Source organism: Periplaneta americana, chromosome 7 (assembly GCF_040183065.1).
Source record: "Periplaneta americana isolate PAMFEO1 chromosome 7, P.americana_PAMFEO1_priV1, whole genome shotgun sequence".
Lineage (NCBI taxonomy): Eukaryota > Metazoa > Arthropoda > Insecta > Blattodea > Blattidae > Periplaneta > Periplaneta americana.
Genome location: NC_091123.1, coordinates 30,974,709 through 30,994,483, shown reverse-complemented (window position 1 = coordinate 30,994,483; position 19,775 = coordinate 30,974,709). Strand labels below are relative to the sequence as shown.

At 36.3% G+C, this 19,775-nt stretch overlaps 1 protein-coding gene across 1 annotated transcript in view; it reads right to left on the bottom strand.

The window, feature by feature from the left end:
- orb2 overlaps window positions 1-19,775 on the bottom strand; it is a 689,208-nt gene that overhangs the window by 481,165 nt on the left and 188,268 nt on the right. The window contains exon 2 of the mRNA XM_069830537.1: window positions 13,501-13,551. Within this exon, the coding sequence (XP_069686638.1) occupies window positions 13,501-13,551 (51 nt within the window). The remainder of the gene's footprint in view (window positions 1-13,500; window positions 13,552-19,775) is intronic.

Sequence of the window (19,775 nt, the reverse complement as noted above, 5' to 3'; positions counted from 1 at the left end):
TTGTTACTATCTGTATACACTGATTTACATGATCATTTTAAAACTTCATTTGCTTCTCCTGAAAAATGGAAGAAAGTGAGTTACAATGTTAATGCTTGTGAGGGTCGATATACATCCTGACATTTTAACACTAGTACTAATTCATAAAACTATTAACAAATACACCCTGACATTTTAAAACTAGTACTAATTCATAAAAGTATTAACAAATTAACTAGCCCAGCAACAATATACATTGCAGTTGATTACAGCTTGTTTCGCGAGTATCTCCATCTCGGCAAGTAGGTAGCAGCACCATCGTCGTTCGCACGTAAAACTGCTAGCTGTCCGGTATTATCTTAGTAAGGTATTTGGTAATATCTTGAATGTAATATACGATTATGTTCAAACTTAATTTAGATTTCCAATAATGATAATTATGTTGCGGGTTGCTAAGGAGCAATATGAGAGTAGAATTTTACATAAATGGTAACGGACATTTTTCTAGAATAAAGATTCACTTAAACATTCCACGTTAAAATAACTACATCATGAGATGTGTTCAGGAGATCAACTCCTGCGGTGAAAGGTGCCACAGTACACGTGACTATAAAATCCTTACAGTCGACACCAACGCCTGAGTGCGCCACGTCTTAGCGTGAAGTATCGTAACAAGTGAATGCTGCAAATGCTGACACATAATCAATCGGAAACGCTTCACAAACACCCAGCACCTCGCTACTACAAAAGTGTATATATATTCAGATACGTCTGGCATAGAAATCCAATCATATGCTGGAAATTGAATTTAACATAGCGTCGAAATGTTTGTGTATCTTTTTAGTCGCATAGTGCATGCATTATGCAGAACCTGAACCGGGCGTGCCAAGGTGAGGAGGTCACCGCTTTTGCTTGCTTGCTCAATCTCTTTATCCACTTATCGCTATGTTTTTGTTTACACAACAAACTATATGAAACCCTAGTATCAAACGCACTGTTTGCAAATTTCGTACAGTCTTTTTAAGGCCATATAGTTACGACGTATCCTGATTTATAATGGATCACTGTGATTAAACCACTATGGTTCTGAACCCTTCATTTCTGAGTAATTTAGAACACAAAAATCTATTTACTCTCGTGTGCTATACATTATTTTATCAATTACTGGTATATATAAATTTAATTTTAAATTGTAAACCTTTTCTTAGTAAAGTGCTTGTAAAGAAGTTATAAATGAATGTAAGTATGAGTTTTATTGTTGATAAGTGTTGGTTGTCAAGGAGAGAGTGATTAAAAAGTTTTATTTCACATGCGAATTAAAAACTTTTATCCATGACCATAACGAAAATCAAGCCTTTACTAAATACTTTTGCGTTTGTAAAGTAGGCTTTTATTCAACATTACTTTATTCCACTAGTGAGATAAAGACTTTACCTCACAGTTTGAACTTTATCTCACAATTCATTAGTATTTTCCTAGTACCTGGGTACACACGTATACTTTTCCATTGAACTATTACTCAAGAAGTTAATATATTAGTTACTAGATGTCACTACCTCTACTTCTTTATTACCATTTCTTAAATATAGGCCTACATACACTCCATCTCCTTCTCTTATCTCTATCTACTACGTCGTATTTGTGCATTGCATTCATATCTAATATGATTTTTTTTTAATTAGTAATAATTTACCTTTTGGGAGGCGAGGAGGCGTTTATAGGCTATTAGGATATAGGATTTTATAACAACACGCGTTAGTCAACTGAGCTAAACAGACACGATGATTAATTACGTTTTAATATTCCTCTTAAGTTTACAGAAGTAAAATGAAAATTATTTTAATCACATTAGTCCCGTGAACACTTCTAAATAATCCCTGAAACTTCAAAAAGACGAAAATACAGGTTTAAAATGAAAAAAATATATTTTAAAATTATATAATTAATTATAATTTGTTATTTATCCAACGCCTTAGATACCATTCTTCACTAATCATGGCCTCCTAAATCATAACCTGTCTAGTACACGTATCGATTCTAAAATCCATGCCATGATATGTGATTATATGAGGACTTATTTTCAGCATATTTTCTTTTATAAAACATAATCTTTCGTTATGGTCATGGATAAAATTACGTATGGTACTTGCGAGCGTGATCTTTATAGCGCTCGTGTAATTTAAGCACTCGGCTGACGCCTCGTGCTTAAATCTTTCCACTCGCGCAATAAAGATGCACTTACCTCACAAGTACCATAAATAACTATTAATTCACTGCTGCCAATAAATACATTATTTAGGTTGCTAAGGACGGTGAAACAAAAACCAGTTTAGATACCAGTCATAGATAGAAATAATTTGAGCTTTTAGGACCCAAATATTAATTAATAATAGTGAACCATAATTGTAACTTTGTAACTGTATGTATGTTTGTTATGATGCAAACAGTGCATTTGTTATAATGGTTTTATAGTGTTTATTTTTTGTGTAATCTTCGTGAGGCTGAATTATGATTATGATGGTGATGATGATGATGATGATGATGATGATAACGACGATTATGACGATGAAGACTAAGTAATACACTGAGCCTCGCTTCTTCATAAATCTATGTTTTTTTTATTATTTATACAAGAACCGGTCTCCACTGGATCAATTTTTCGTCACATTCTCCATATAATCCTGAAAGTAGATGAATACACGTTACGCGGGGAAAATTGCTATCTACGTTTGCTACTCTGTACTTCCCCACCCTTCCCCAGGGGTAGGTTTGGGCAACGCATGAATTTCGCAAGTGATTAAACTTTGTAAACGATCGCTCGATTCAATTCCGGCTATGTAAAGTCTATCCATACAGTCCCTGGGGCCTGCACACGCCGAGGAGCAGATAGAAGTTATCTATCTAGCTGACCTAAGCCCTAACTATTACAGATCTCTGCTATTATTCGTCCAAGCGGCCTTGTTCGCTAATATGGACACGAAGTCAAGAAATAAATCTCGGGATAATTGGATTCTCATTCTCAAATAAGGGAAGAGAGCAGAAAGCCAAGGAAGAACTCTTGGAGTGAGTTGAAAATAATTTGAAGTTAGCTATTAGGAAAAGGAAGATGTAAGAAGGTAAACGCGTGAAGCTAATGTGAGACACAGTGGTGTAACCTCCCATTGGATATTTATTGCAATGTATTCCTATGAGTACTTACTTACTTACTTACTGGCTTTTAAGGAACCCGTAGGTTCATTGCCGCCATCACATAAGCCCGCCATTGGTCCCTATCCTGAGCAAGACCAATCCAGTCTCTACCATCATATCCTACCTCCCTCAAATCCATTTTAATATTATCTTCCCATCTACGTCTCGGCCTCCCCAAAGGTCTTTTTCCCTCCGGCCTCCCAACTAACATTCTATATGCATTTCTGGATTCGCCCATACGTGCTACATGCCCTGCCCATCTCAAATGTCTGGATTTTATGTTCCTAATTATGTCAGGTGAAGTAGTATACAATGCGTGCAGCTCTGCGTTGTGTAACTTTCTCCATTCTCCTGTAACTTCATCCCTCTTAGCCCCAAATATTTTCCTAAGAACCTTATTCTCAAACACCCTTAATCTCTGTTCCTCTCTCAAAGTGAGAGTCCAAGTTTCACAACCATACAGAACAACCGGTAATATAACTGTTTTTTAAATTCTAACTTTCAGATTTTTTGACAGAAGACTGGATGATAAAAGCTTCTCAACCGAATAATAACAGGCATTTCCCATATTTATTCTGCGTTTAATTTCTTCCCGAGTGTCATTTAGATTTGTTACTGTTGCTCCAAGATATTTGAATTTTTCCACCTCTTCGAAGGATAAATCTCCAATTTTTATATTTCCATTTCGTACAATATTCTGGTCACGAGACATAATCATATACTTAGTCTTTTCGGGATTTACTTCCAACCCTATCGCTCTACTTGCTGCAACAAGAATTTCCGCGTTTTCCCTAATTGTCTGTGGATTTTCTCCTAACATATTCACGTCATCCGCATAGAGAAGAAGCTGATGTAACCCGTTCAATTCCAAACCCTCTGTGTTATCCTGAACTTTCCTAATGGCATATTCTAGAGCGAAGTTAAAAAGTAAAGGTGATAGTGCATCTCCCTGCTTTAGCCCGCAGTGAATTGGAAAAGCATCAGATAGAAAATGGCCTATGAGTACAATCTTAAAATATCTACGACAAAATAAAAAATCGTGGTATTCCAAGGGAAATATCCGACAAAGGCCAAAATATTTATGGAAAATAGAATAAAGGAACAAGTATAACATTTGTGATATAACAAAAGCTATTATAAAGATATTAAAATAGCCTAAGTTGTATAGTCTATTAGCTGATTTTCAACATTTTCCGTCATTAAGTTCCAAATGAAGATAAGTTCAATAAAAAATTAAACATCTGCTTACAAATTATATTTAAATTGATTCTATATACACAGAATTCTGTGCTATTTTCTTTTTTGGTGGCGCGCTAGTCCATTTGTTCAATTTCTCCATGAATATGATAAATATAATACTACCCGTTGTCGCCATCCCGGCTGCAGTGAGACTGAAACACTTGGCCATGTACTGGGGTTCTGTGAGAAGGGAGAGCTACTGCGTAACAACAGACACCATCGTGCCCGTACAGCAATTGCCAACCTGCTAAGAAACAGAGATGGGAAGTACATGAGGAGATTCATTGTGTGTCTGAAGATGATTCTCATAGAAGAGTCGATATGATTGCCATCAATAGAATAACCCAGAAAGCGATGGTCTTAGACCCTACGATTTACTTTGAACGAGACACGAATCAAACACTGCAGATTAATGATGACAAGCGAGTTAAATACAGTATGTACCTTGTCTTCCATACCTCAGTGAAAAATATGGCATTTCGCTTTACAACTGGGATGTTACAGGCTTACTATTTGGAGCGAGGGGTTGTTTACCAAAATTTACATGTAATATCCTTAAATCCTTTCAAATTCCCTTTTATGAGGTTCAGAAGATTGTAATGGAAATTCTGAAGACCTCTCTTCAAATTCTACACTATCATCTATATGTTAACACGTAAATTTTTGTTTAATCTACAAATCGAATCATTATTTTGCTCGTTTCATTTCCCTTTATGTTTTATGTTTGTTAATTCCGAATCCCAGTAGTCAACCTCACTTGAAGACGGAAGATTTGAAAAATCTTAGTAGTACCTTTGCAGGCCAAAAAAGACTTTTATAGGGCCTAGGGCTAAAAAAAATATGTCGTTTGTTTAGCTTACTTATATGTATAGAGTTAATTGGCAACAATTTATCTTCAGCTTGTTTGGTTTTAATAACTCCGGAAGGAATTTTCAGTTTCAGCAGATCCCTGCATAATTTAAATTCGGAGACTGGTAACTTAACAACAAAGAAATAATAGCATCATGCATGGCCTCCCTCAACGTATAATTTTTATTCTACGTATTCTTTTTTTTATAGTATACACAGTCCCTAGATACCAAAACAAAACACGCTACACATGACATATCAACACAAAGCGAATTTCTAACTTAAAATTCTTATCAAAAAGTTTTAATTTATTCAATTACGGACTAGTGTGCCACAAAATAATGTATGAATCTTTGGCGAAATTTCGTGTTCAAACCTCGGTTCACTTACACCTTCGGCAGCAACCTCGTAGCTCTCGCTATAAAAAATCTTCATTTCGCCCTTAATACATAAATTACTATTTTGTTCCTGTTTTTTATATATAATATTTCTTTTTGCTAACTTTTGTATTTCTTGCATTATATGGAACTACACTTGAACACGAGCTTTGCTCATATGAGTGTTCCTAATTTTTTATGTGTTTCCTGTACTTAATTTAGTATAAATAAATATCAAATATCAAAGAGATATCAATCAGGATAACTCTAGTAAGTACGAAAGAGCACAAAGATACGATTTTATAAAGTAATGGCTGTCCCCTTCCTTTAGATAATGCAAACAACACAAGGTGGTGAATTTTATATTTAAGGTTTTAAGATCTGTAAAGGGATATAATAAGCTAGGTAAACTACTCAATGTAGATATAGGTGAGAAACGGAATTTATGCAGTTGGGGATAAGGTAGAAGAACACAGACACAATTGGAGAGATCGCTTGGATACAAGGAACTCGATACGACTCACAAAAATAATGTCATATAGTCCAACAAGAAGCAGAGTTCGGGAAGACCAAGGAAGAGATAGATCGCAAGGCTAATACGTGAAAAAAAAGTATTAGTAAAGGTAATTTAGTGTATGTTTCTTTGAATTAAGTCGAACTAAAACACTCACAACGTAGACGAGTGCCTTTGTAAGTTTTTTCTTCCTACATTCGTATTTTAAGGCATTCTTTATTTTAATTTCAGTAGATTATTTTATGACGCTTTATCAACATCTTAGGTTATTTAGCGTCTGAATGAGGTGAAAATGATAATGCCGGTGAAATGAGTCCGGGGTCCAGAACTGAAAGTTACCCAGCATTTGCTCATATTGGGTTGAGGGAAAACCCTGGAAAAAACCTCAACCAGGTAACTTGCCCCGACCGGGAATCGAACCCGGGCCACCTGGTTTCGCGGCCAGACGCGCTAACCGTTACTCCACACGTGTGGACCGCATTTTTTATCTGTGTTTTACTATAGTGCATGTTTGTTCAATTTAAACATTTTATCTACCTCGAAATTAACTTTAGTCCATGCAATACACGGAGCATGATTATGATATGGTAGGAGTAATTCATATCACATTTACGACGACTCAACAGTCATAACTCGACTCCCGCCTGATTCAATTCCTCACTCGACACATGATATGATAACAGACTAATAGGATAAATGCTGATCCTGCGCTTTATGGGTCCAGAACACATGTCACAGGTGAGGCCGGCACAATGGGTAATGAACACCCTCTCGCGATACACTAAGGCCTAATTTACTGAATTACCTGCCTCCAATGCCATTCTCTCAATTCTAGCTCGCCGCATAGAAATTCCAAGCTCAGACCTCAAAGCATTCCAACAATGCCTCGCATTGTAATACAGATTGATGAAATATTTGATTGCTGAACACAAATTAATATGAATTTCATTAAAAAAAATTCGTTGCCTTTTTATATAAAGGTTCATCACTTGGCTCCGTATTCCAGCTACCTAAAGACTGAAGTTAAAGACACATTGAGTATAAGTTATAGTACGCCGAACACAGGTAATGCAACGGATAAGAATATAAACAAACACGTCGTCGCTGCGTGTTCGTGGAGTACAGTCAACCCCGACATTCTGAAGCTATACTAGTAAACACATGCTTGAGCCGTGATGTTCATTTTCGTCGTGATCTTTGCAGTGAATAATAACGTGCATTCGTAAGTTACGGAACTTGAACATATGCGGATGTCACTTGAAATGATTTATATTGAGCGTATTCCGAATCTCACCGGTGAGCAATCCGATGGCATCACGGTGTTCCGAATTCCACCAATGACGTCATTGATGCTCCACCGGTGTCGCACCGGTGCCATCAACTTGCAGAGGTGGTGGCAGTCTCCATCAGCCGCCATCAGTGAATCTGATTGGTTCTTGTATAGGGCGGGAATTAGCAGACGAATAACATCGTGCACTGTTGTGTCATGGCGGTGTGTTCTGCTTTGGTTCTGCTGTATTGTTTGTAATGAGCACAACGTAAAAACAATATGTTAATGGCTTATGAGCGAACATGTCAACGGACCCGTTATTACTACCGGTTCAAGAAATAAATTGTTTATGCTATCTTTTCTTTGAACGAGATGGGAGTACGAAAATTTCGCAAAATTTTGCTAGCGTAGCACAGACAACAACTTATACAGTCGCCATGACAGCCATCGATTCTTCCAGCAGTTTTGTTCCTTATTTCGCTGCAACGTAACGTCATTGATGCCACCGGACCGGTGAGATTCGGAATACGCTGATTGCAAGAAATTCTTTCAGTAGCACATGACGTTATTGGTACATGATGTAGTACAAGATATTCCTATTGTCTATTTTTTCGTGTTTCATTAAGATACTGCATGTCGCTCATTACTGGAAACCCACTAATTTTTTATATACTTTTATAGAAATTCCCTAAAATGTAGATTATGTAATTTATTAATTGGGGTGTCGGCACTGAACATCATGGTAGGCTACACAAATCCATGCCAAACGTCGAGTCAATATCTTAATAATTTTCAGATTTTGATGGTACTGGTTCTTTTGGATTACGTTCAACACACTTTATGTGCCTTTTGGTATTGCAGTTTCTTTCAGTGCATTGTTTTTGTCGCTTTTACGTTTATTTTACACAATTTATATATAATGCTGTGTATAATGATAGTGAAAATATTAGTTCAAGTATCCTCAACTATGCTGTGCTTGAGTGTCTTATCTAAGGCATCTGCAATGAACCTTCAATCAGCCAAAAAAGATGCAGTTATTTAAATAATACTAGCAAGAGCAGTGATCGATCGATAAGACTTGTCTCTATGGCTGCGTCCCGATTTTGACTTTCTAGAGGAAAAGGGCAGAGGATGCGTAACTATTTTTATACGAATGTACCTGTACCTGCTCTGCGACGTCACATAAACTTCGAATCAGGCAACTTCATTCCAGTTTATAGATAGCTGGAATACGGAGCCTATTCATCACACTAACTTACTGAAACTGATCAGAAAGAAAAAAAGGAATTGGTTGGGTCACCGGCTGAGAAAAAACTGTCTACTGAAGGATGCAATGGAAGGAAAAGTGAAGGCAGAAGAAGATATCAGATGACGACGACATTAAGATATGCGGAGACTAAGAGGAAGACAGAAAATGGGAAAGACTGGAGAATTCTGGGTTTGCAGAACACTTTGGGCCTATGTATGTATGTATGTACAGTAAAAGGTAAAAGGTAAAGGTATCCCCGTAACATGCCATGAAGGCACTTGGGGGGCATGGAGGTAGAGCCCCATGCTTTCCATGACCTCGGCACTAGAATGAGGTGGTGTGGTCGGCACCACGCTCTGACCGCCTTTTACCCCCGGGAAAGACCCGGTACTCAATTTTATAGGAGGCTGAGTGAACCTCGGGGCCGTTCTGAAAGTTTGGCAACGAGAAAAAATCCTGTCACCACCTGGGATCGAACCCCTGACCTTCCAGTCCGTAGCCAGCTGCTCTACCAACTGAGCTACACGGCCGCCATGTATGTACAGTAGTGGCAAAAAAAACCGGACCGACCCTTGTAGCTGATTTCAGAAAAATTGTTCACTCCAGAGCACGATAGACTGGTAACTAAGACTTCCGTGGTTCGAATCCTGCCTGGGAAGGAAACTTTTTTTTGTTCCTTATTCAAATTTATTCCCAATACTTTTCGATTGCTGGTAAAATTCATGTTCTAGGAATAATAAGTTAATTGAGTAGTGAAATATCGCTGCAATCGAAAAATATAGAGAATAAATTTGAATAAGGAACAAAAAAAAAAAAAGTTGTCTTCCCAGGCAGGATTCGAACCACGAAAGTCTTAGTTGCTAGTGTATCGTGCTCTGGAGTGAACAAGGCTCTGAAATCAGCTACAAGGGTCGGTCCGGTTTTTCTTGCCACTACTGTACACTAACTTACATTGTAATAATGAGCACAGAAAATCAATAAAAAAGAGAATTCTGAAATACAACAATACTCCATTCAGAATCTTCTAATTGACATAGAACTACGCCTTATATTGGTTGCAGTAGGTCGTCAACCGCTCGGTAACAACGTCAAAAAAAGTTTTGTATTTGAATCACTTATATAACTTCTGAACAAATAAACACAGCGAAACGAAAAGTATACCAACGTGAAGATAAAGGAGTCCCATTACCGCAAACATCCGCACGCAACTGGTCGGACACTCGCCGACGAGACGAATGAGACAAAACCAACCTCGAAAACTGCGTTTCTGCGGCACTTATACGCTAAATACGTGAAATTTCAGCTGAATCTGACGTTTGAGATGCCAAACTCGAATAAATATACACTAAAAATGAGTCGAGGTAAATTAGACCCTCAACTTTAAAAAAGTAGCCGTAAAAATTATATGAACTTCCAAAATATCTCGAAATTCAAACGCTGAGAGCATGCAGAAGTTGAGACGAGCATAATATCCAAAAGGAACATTTCAAGACGAATAAAATAAGTCCAAGACTACCGCTGAGGACTACAAGAGATGGCAGAGAGAGCGCAAGAGATCGGCGGCCCCGGCTGTAGAAAGGCGAGACGTGCTACCGCTGTCGTCTACATCGGCTCGAACAGTGAATCCGAGTACTGTACCACACCTGATGAGGCAAGATAGTCACCAGGTTTTAGTGGAGGCAGAAACTATATAAGGATAAAAGGCATTCGCGTAACACACGTTTTCATAATCTCGGCTCGTGGTCGGCACCACGCTTCGACCTCCTTTACCACCGGAAAGGATCCAGTACTCAATTTGACAGGAGATCGAGTGGATTTGGAACAGTTCTGCAAATGTAACACAGAGCCAGCCGAGAATGAACCCAGGACTTTCAAATCCATAGCCAGTTGCTGTATCAACTGAGTTACTCGGCCGCGGAATTATAAGTCAATAACAATTCTAAACTCGAGCAATTATATTATAGTGGTTGGTAAAGTAGCGAATACACATCGCGAAATGGTTAACTATTGTAGGAGAGAGAGAAAACGTAAATACAGCTTATCGAAGAGAATAACATTAAACATACCGTCACATGATGAGTGACAGATAAATTACACGCGTTTGCTGTAGTCCAATGAAATTCTAATGCAAATTTATTCGTCATATAATTATCTCTAACATGAAAATGAATTAAATTACATGAAATATTAATAAAACATACATTTGATCAAGTATTTCGTAGTTCCATTCACAAACCATGGGAAGCGAACTCTAATTTATGAAAAATATAAATTTAAAACATTTATTTCGGTCACGTTGTATCTCAAGTCATGGTTTAAATATAGGCTATAGATTATCCGGAAAGGACTCAAATTCTGCAAGACATCGTTCAAAGCTAAAATGTTGTTGAAAAATTCATACGAAACTAATATTTATTGGCAAATGACTGGAATCCTATGCACAACAAAAGATACTCTATGACAATTATTTAAAGTGACGGCGGACTTTCAGAATATATAACATTAATATGCCTATACACAGGGTGAGCATAAAATAAATTTACACTTTTAAAATTAATCAGAACTTGAATAGTGCTGAATTTCAAACTTAGACTGTCATTGGTGGATAGAGTACCGTAGCTTAATTCTTAGTGATTATCTAGTATAGGTTTCCTGTATCTATGACAAAGTTAACTGACATACCTATTGTTCGTATCTAGGAACAGAGAACATTCAGATGGAGGTTAAGAAATACACACACTTGAATGTGTTCTGTGCCATTTAAAATGAAAGTTACGGGTTTCCTATTTTGCTGAAAACATCATCCCCTGTTACACACTCTTTGAACATGCTTCATTTATGGCTTCTACCTCAATTAGGAGAGCATTTGATGATGTGTGCGCCAAGATGGAGCACTACCTTATGACTGCACACGACTTCTTGATAGATGGTGCGGCCATACGGGAGTCAACGACAACTTATAGTGTAAATGACGGCTCAGGTCATGTTACCGATACCATGTGATTTTTTCTTGTGGGGTTATGTAAAAGACAAAAGTGTTTATGCCATCAACTTTAATTATACCTACTCAGAGAATGACAAATGCATTTTATTCTATAACAAATCACACTCTACGCAAAATTTCAGATTAATTCTAATTTCGTTTGGAATTTATCCGTGCGATTCGGGGAGCAAAATTTTGAGAGTTATTTTATTGGCCAGTGGAGGTTTAAGATTTAAATTCAGCATTATTTCACTTGTACTTCATTTTAGAAGTGTAACATTCCTTTGCGCTCACTTCCTACTTTTTGCTATAAATGAGCGCTCAGTTGCCATAGGCAACCGTAATATCTTCTCAACTTTTTCTAGTAGCAGATTGACCGTTAATTTTCAGAACATAAGTTCACTGCTGTAAGATTTGTTATAAAAGAGCATGAAAACAATGACATTCAAGAATATTCTGCAAGTCACTTTATATGTAAAAAAATTCTCCGAATATTATGATAGATAAACTTCTTTAAGGGGAGAGGATGGTATTTTTTAAAACTTTTTTCTTATTTGGTGTAAATTATAAATTTTTTGTATGTAGAGAGCTCATAGCTGTGACAACTCAACCAAATAAAAAAAATCATTTGGGGGCCCAAATTTGAAAAAAAAAATATACCCAATGCAGGATTATACAAAAACCGATATATCTAAACCCTTTTTAAAGATAGATTCAAACAGTTTTTGCAATGTATTTGCAAAAGTATGTTCTACAAACTGTCTGTAACAGAATTTTGATATTAGTAAAATAAACAATTAAAATTTAGTAACAATTTTCTGATTTCCTTTCTTGCAAACAAACGGACGTATTTTTAAAATGAAATCAATTAACAAAATTCTGTTATAGAGAAATGTTTCCTAATAGTCTAAAGAATGTGTGTTCTAAATTTCATGCATGTATCTTTAATAGTTCAGAAATCATATCCATTTTGTCTGGCAATGTAGCAAAAAAAAAAATGAAGTTACTGGAAACCGATAAAAGCGGGCGTGTGATTTAAAAATCCATAGCGCAGGAAGTTTAAAAATGACGTCTCAACATCTGATAAGGGCACAAATACCCACAAAGTATTATGCATTGCATTCCACACATATCAAAGGGTATTTTAAAGAAAAAAAAAAGTTTTTGAAAATTTAATTTACCGGAAACAACAATAAAAGTGGGCGAGTGATTTAAAAATCCACAAAGCAGGAAGTTTAAAAATGGCGATCCACACATATCACAGAGTATTTTAAAGATTTTTTTTTTGAAAATTTAGTAATTTTTCATCAAAAATACCATCCTCGCCCCTTAAACCTGAAGAATGTAACTTAATTAACACGCGTATTAATCTTCTATTGTGTTCTCCGTAGTATGATTGAAAACCGACAAGTGGTTAACCTGACCGTCTTATAAATTAACACACATTTTCTTATAATATTAAACTAAAATAAAAACTGACAATGAAGCAAGCCTAATAACCTGAGCAGAAGAAGTCAGCCATGGGTTAATAATCTGAATAATTATTAATTTTAAAATATTTTCCATTTGCATATAAAAACAGGACGAACAAGAAAACGACCATGATTAGCAGAATTTTCTCGCTTGAAGAAATTTATACTAGAAAATATAATGGGACTGGATGCATTGTCTCAGTTTACAGGAGTGTGGGGGAAGATTAGAAGACTGCCTCTAACAAGCTTATTGAAGAAAATAAGAAAGCGGCATAGCTAAAGACTACTCCTATATACTCGGATAAACACACTCTATTCAAATATCTTCTTCCTACGCAATTTCCTTGAACCAAAAGAAATTGACGGTATAAAAACTTACCATGCAGTTGGGCTAGCGACTGCAGAGCATTCGTGTTGCAGTTGATAAAGCCTGAAACAAACAAATTTGTGATCACTACCCAAGTTATCTACGGTTCACATTTCCAGAACAAATACTGGTTAACAGCGTCGACAAGGATAAAAGCAAGAATTGCTGCAATTTTCATAGCTTTTAAACTGAAAACAGACAGAAACAAACACTTCGTTAAGTTCTAAAAAAATGGCAATAAGATGCCTGATAATAATTACGAAATTATTTCAAATGAAAGTATTCTTAAAGTCAATTTCACATTCTTTCATGCGGCCCTCTTTCAACAACATCAGAGAGAAATTTAGTTTTATTTAAGGAAATAATTTCTGTTTCCCTTCTCACTTTACGAGGAAAAGAGAAAATATGATGCAAAAAATAGACTTCCAGATTGTATATGTATGTTTTCAGATTCGAGCATTGGTAATCCTTGGTTTCCCTTTACGGTTTTGATTGTAAACAGATATTATTTCCTTCGGGGAAAAAATGCTTACACTCAACATTAATAAATCAGTCCTTCTGGGAAAAATATACTCTTGGGAACTTTCATACAAACATTATTATACGTAACAGAGAAAGGGTTTTGATTCAAAAGATATGTATTTTAGTTTCTCTACTTATGGTCCGCAGATCACTGCCGGTAAATACAGGGACATCATTTTATTTTCACTAAAATTTTTAATATCAACCTGGCTATACCTTTGGATTAACTGTTGAGAACCGGAAACACCGTTTGCTACCCCCTTCCAAGACTGGAGTTCGATGATACTGGCGTAAAATACAAACAAATCACTTTATTAGGTATAGGAGGGAAGAAAAGTAGTCCATCCATTTACGTAAACTAGGAAATATCGCAATTTTGAGTTTGATAATTTTCATTAGGTTTTTGTTTAATCATAATACAGTACAGTATTAAAAATACGTGTTTTTACTCACGAACTGAGTTATCCATGCGAACGTATTCATTATCGGTGTATATTATACTGTATACAGCACATTAGCGTACAATATAGAGAATGAAGTTAAACTGAAAAATAATCATAATATGGGTATTTAAACACATTTTTGAATATGGTGACCGTTCATTTCGATACAGGCTTCAGTTCTTTTGTGCATATTATCGCACTATAGACTATTGCATCTAATTCCAATACTTTTCGATTGCAGCGATATTTTACTACTTAATTAACTTATCCTAGAACATGAATTTTACCAGCAATCGAAAAGTACTGGGAATAAATTTGAATAAGAAACAAAAAAAGTTTCCTTCCCTGGCAGGATTCCAACCACGAAATTCTTAGTTATCAGTCTATCGTGCTCTGGAGTGAACAAGGATCTGAAATCAGCCACGAGGGTCAGTCCGGTTTTCTTGCCACTACTGTATATGTCCGTACTATCGTAATCATCAGAAAACATTAGATTTAAAAGATATATATATATATATACATATATATATAATTTTTTTAGACATAGGATTTTCACTAAAAAATTAAAAAGAAGAAAACAAATTAAATTCAATTTTGTTTAAGTGTTTATGCTCGACCATGCCGAAATGTAGTAATTATACACCTGGTAGCAGTCCTTTAATGCATGGTCATTAAAGTACACCTATTCATTAAAGTCCAGGTTTTCGATTATTCTCGGATATGCAATCGAAAGACAACGAGGGAAACGTCACGGAGGCTGGAAATCCAATACTGTCGCAGAAGGTTATGTTATGTTACTATAATAATTAGCGTTAATTGTAAATAATATTCAAATAAATTCAATTTGTCATCTCGTTTTCCAATTCTAAATCAATTTCCAGGTTATAACATAATTAGTTCATGTTATTCTCTAGATTGTATCAAGGTCAATGACATTACTGTTCCTCGGAAAAAATCAATACTTTCGCGTCTGCGCACATCTCACAATTTACGAGGTATGCACAAGGTCACTTCCGCTCTCCAGTCAGATACGAATAAAATGAATACTTCTGAATAATTTCAAGTTAGAAATATGGTCAAGGATAAAAAGTCGTATGAAACTTGCCTATAATGGTAATTAAGACGCTCGTATGAAAATTATGAAACTCGCTTGCGCTCGTTTCATAAACAAACGTACTCGCGTTTTAATTACTATCATTATAGGCTCGTTGCATAATAATAATAATAATAATAATAATAATAATAATAATAATAATAATAATAATGATTTATTTTAGCTGGCAGAGTCAAGGCCGTAAGGCCTTCTCTTCCACTCAACCAGCAAAAAGTATATATATATATATATATATATATATATGCATGAACTTATAAAAAATTCAACAATTTGATTTAGATGAGAGTTACATGTATACAAGAGTTATTTACGAATTAAACAACAAAATAATATTAACTATTAATTAAACACTGAAATAAACTGTGTAGCAGAATTAAGCTATAATACATAGAATGTTAATATATTTCAAATAATATTAGATAATAGAAAGAGATTATTATGAGACAATTTTGAAAGTAGAGCACTATCAGTATGCATGTCTAAAGGAAGGAGTAACAATGTAATCAGTGATAGTTTAAATCAATATGATTGGAGTGAAATGCTAATAAGGTTATCTTTTAAGCTGTTCTTAAAGGTGTTTATTGTCTTGCAGCCCCTAATACTTTGTGACAAGGAATTCCATTGACGCGAGGTGGATACTGTAAAAGATGATGAATAACAAGATGTTCTATGAAGAGGTATACTTAGCGTGCCACAGATAAGTGATCTGGTATTTACGTCGTTGTTAGAGTATAGATAAGAGAAACGAGACGAAAGGTAATTTGGTGTTAAGGTGTGCAGAATTCGAAAGAGTAAAGACAAAGAGTGTAAAGTTCTGCGTTCTTTAAGTCGGAGCCACGAAAGACTTGCGAAGGACGGTGAAATGTGGTCATATCGTCGGATGTTGCACACGTATCTGACGCACATATTCTGAGCTCGCTGTAACTTGACTGACAGTTCAGAACTTAGATCATTTAACAAAACGTCACAATAATCGAAGTGCGGCATTACTAGGGTTTGTACTAGGGTAAGTTTTAGTTGCTGGGGCAAGAAGTTTCTCAAGCGACTCAAACAGTGAATGGAGGAACAGATTTTTTTTATCGTTTCTTTAACATGAAAATTCCAACTTAGATTATTATAAGAAAGTAATGAAATTTACAATGTACGATTATGATGTTGATAAGCACATTCAGTAAAAATTTCAATTCTATAGCTAAAAAATTGTGAACTTTAGAAATTTCAGTAGCGCATCCATTACATTAAAGTTTTGGCAGGGACTGTAATTTCAGCAATTTCTAGAGTGATACGCATCTTACCGCACTGTGGATAAGAATTTCAGTAAAAATGCACCGACAGTGGTTACCTACTTTAAGCGTTTTCACCCACAGGTGGCTCATAGGATAGGAAAAGCCTAACAGCATGGAATGCGAGGCGCTTATCAGATCCCACGCAGTGGGTCAGGAATCTCGTGACAGCCCGCGTCGCGTCGCGTCGAGTCGGTCGGCTTCCCGAACGAGTGTGACACACTTTCACTATTGCAGTGATTCATGCCCACACCCTGCCACGTCTATCATAATTAATTGCAGTGACCTTTCAAGTACAAATATTAGCATCTCGCTTCTTTTGTTATCTTCCCCGACCTTACGGTGCAAGTTTAAACAAATGTCACGTGTTGCTTCCATATCGAGAGAAATCGATCCAGGTGTCATCTTACTTTCCTCGCATCTCGTTCTTTCCGTAGCTCAAAGGCCACAATGCTAACGGGAAATTCTATATTTTAATTAATCCGATGTAAAACTGTATATATAACGAATAAATTATATCCTTAAACGTCAAGATTTTAATGTAGAACTATCGTACAGTAAAATGTGGGAACTTAGACAGGCTTTTCATTAAGTTTATTAAAGTTTAAGGAGTACACAAAGAACTAACCGGTTTTGAAAGAAATTGCTTGTAACATTCAAACTTCCTTGTTACTTCCTATTAATTACTTTCTTCTCTCTTCTTCTCCAGACCAGCCGGGCCGAGTTCGATTCCCGGCGGGGTCAAAAATTTTCTTGTAAAATTTCTACCTCGGGACTAGGAGAGATGGTGGTATACAATTTCTAACCGCAGTGCATATGAAGGGAAGTCATATGTCACTGTTGATACTGATTCGTCCATCGGATGGGAACGTTAAGTCTGGTGGCCTCCTTGGTACTATTCGACAGGAGAAGGCTACGTGCCAGCACCGGGTTTCTCCTTCTCCCTTCCTCACCTTCTTCATCATCCTCAACCATTCTCTACACCACACTTACACGAACACTTAACATACACTCACCCTAGTACACGACATAACTCTTCACAGATACACATCATGCATAACGTGGCCCGCCGAAGTGGTGTGGAATTTCAAAAATGGGTCACAGTCCTGCCTTCTATCCGCAGTATGCGGAACCCGAATCACGCAAGTGAAGTGGGTAGGCATTAGTCTCTCTCTCTCACACACACACACACACACACACACACACACACACACACACACACACACACACACACACACACACACACACACACACACACACACATATATATATATATATATATATATATATATATATATATATATATATACACACACACATTTTCTTCCCTATTTCTATTGCTATCCATCTACTTTAATTTTAACGAATAGACGAATAATAGACGAATAAATTTTGCTAGTTCATTTAAAAAATGATCAATCACATCTCAACGATTTTGTGAATGTTCCTAGATCGTCAAAAATAATCGAATAATTAACGAATGCAAAACTTAATCAAAACGGTGTCACTGATTTAGAATTAAATCATAGTTCATCATATAAACACTTCAAATTAAACAAAAGTGCCCATAAAATATTTGAATAAAATTTATAAATTCTCAATTCGGTTTTGTGTGTTTAATATTTTACATATTATTTTAGCTGTCATAAATCAATTGTTTCACTTTTAAATTCCGAAGAGTGCTGGATATGAAAATATTAATTAATTCACAGTTTTCTACCCAAAGACAGGTCCTTCACTGCAAACCCAGCATTCTCCAATCTTTCCTATTTTCTGCCTTCCTCTTTGTCTCCGCATATGGTCCATATAAAATGATGGTGTGCTAGAAAGAGTGGGCGAAGAAAGGATGATGCTGAAACTGATCAGGAAAATAAAATGATATTGGCAGGGTCACTGGCTAAGAAGAAAATGCCTACTGAAGGATGCACTGGAGGGAATAGTGAACGGAAGAATAGTTCGGAGCAGAAAATATCAAATGATAGACTATTTTGTCCGTCCATTTCACATGTCCTATTCTTCTCCATATCCACATTTCAAATGTTCCAGTCGTTTATCTATACTTCACTGTAATATCCATGCAACGCCACACTACACATAAAGTACTTCACTAGTCTCTTCTTTAGCTATTTTTCCAGAGGTCCGCAGAAGATGCTCATTTCCTATTAAAAACTCCACTCGCCATTTGACCTGGCAGCAGCTCATGTTACTATTTATAGTATAGTCTAATTAGGCTAAAGTTGCCTATTTCCGTGGTACCCCTAATCCCGTGATAGTTTCCTAAAATTGAATGTCAGTCAAAGCTTTACCGTTCGACCATAGCGCCAGAAATCTTTCTCGAAAGAGTGCATCTTTCACCTACTTTTGAGACATCGGTGAACTTCGTAGCAAGATACCTAACCCCGTGACATTGGGTGAAAAAAAAAGTCACGGAATTAGGAGTATCACGGAATTAGGCAACTTTACCATACTTGAAGTTATCTACTTGTCCTACAATGTTTTGGAGTTCTTTATTTTTGTTTCGACAACCATGGTCTTCGTCTTCTTTGCATTTATTTACGTCTCATACTGCTCACAACTGTCATTTAGCTCCATTATCATATCCCTTAGTATTAACTCCTCTTCTGCTAACAGCGCTATATTATCAGCAAATCTTATGAATTTTATTCTTCTTCCTCCTACTATTACCCCTCCCATGTTCTGAAAATAGTTTTCTATAAATCCTCGGACTCGGTTAAGAGAGAAGTTTTATATGATATTCTTAGTGAATTTGGTATTCCCAAGAAACTAGTTCGATTAATTAAAATGTGTCTCAGTGAAAAGTACAGCAGAGTTCGTATATAGGTCAGTATCTGTCATATGCTTTTCCAATTCACTGTGGGCTAAGGCAAGGAGATGCACTATCACCTTCACTTTTTAACTTTGCTC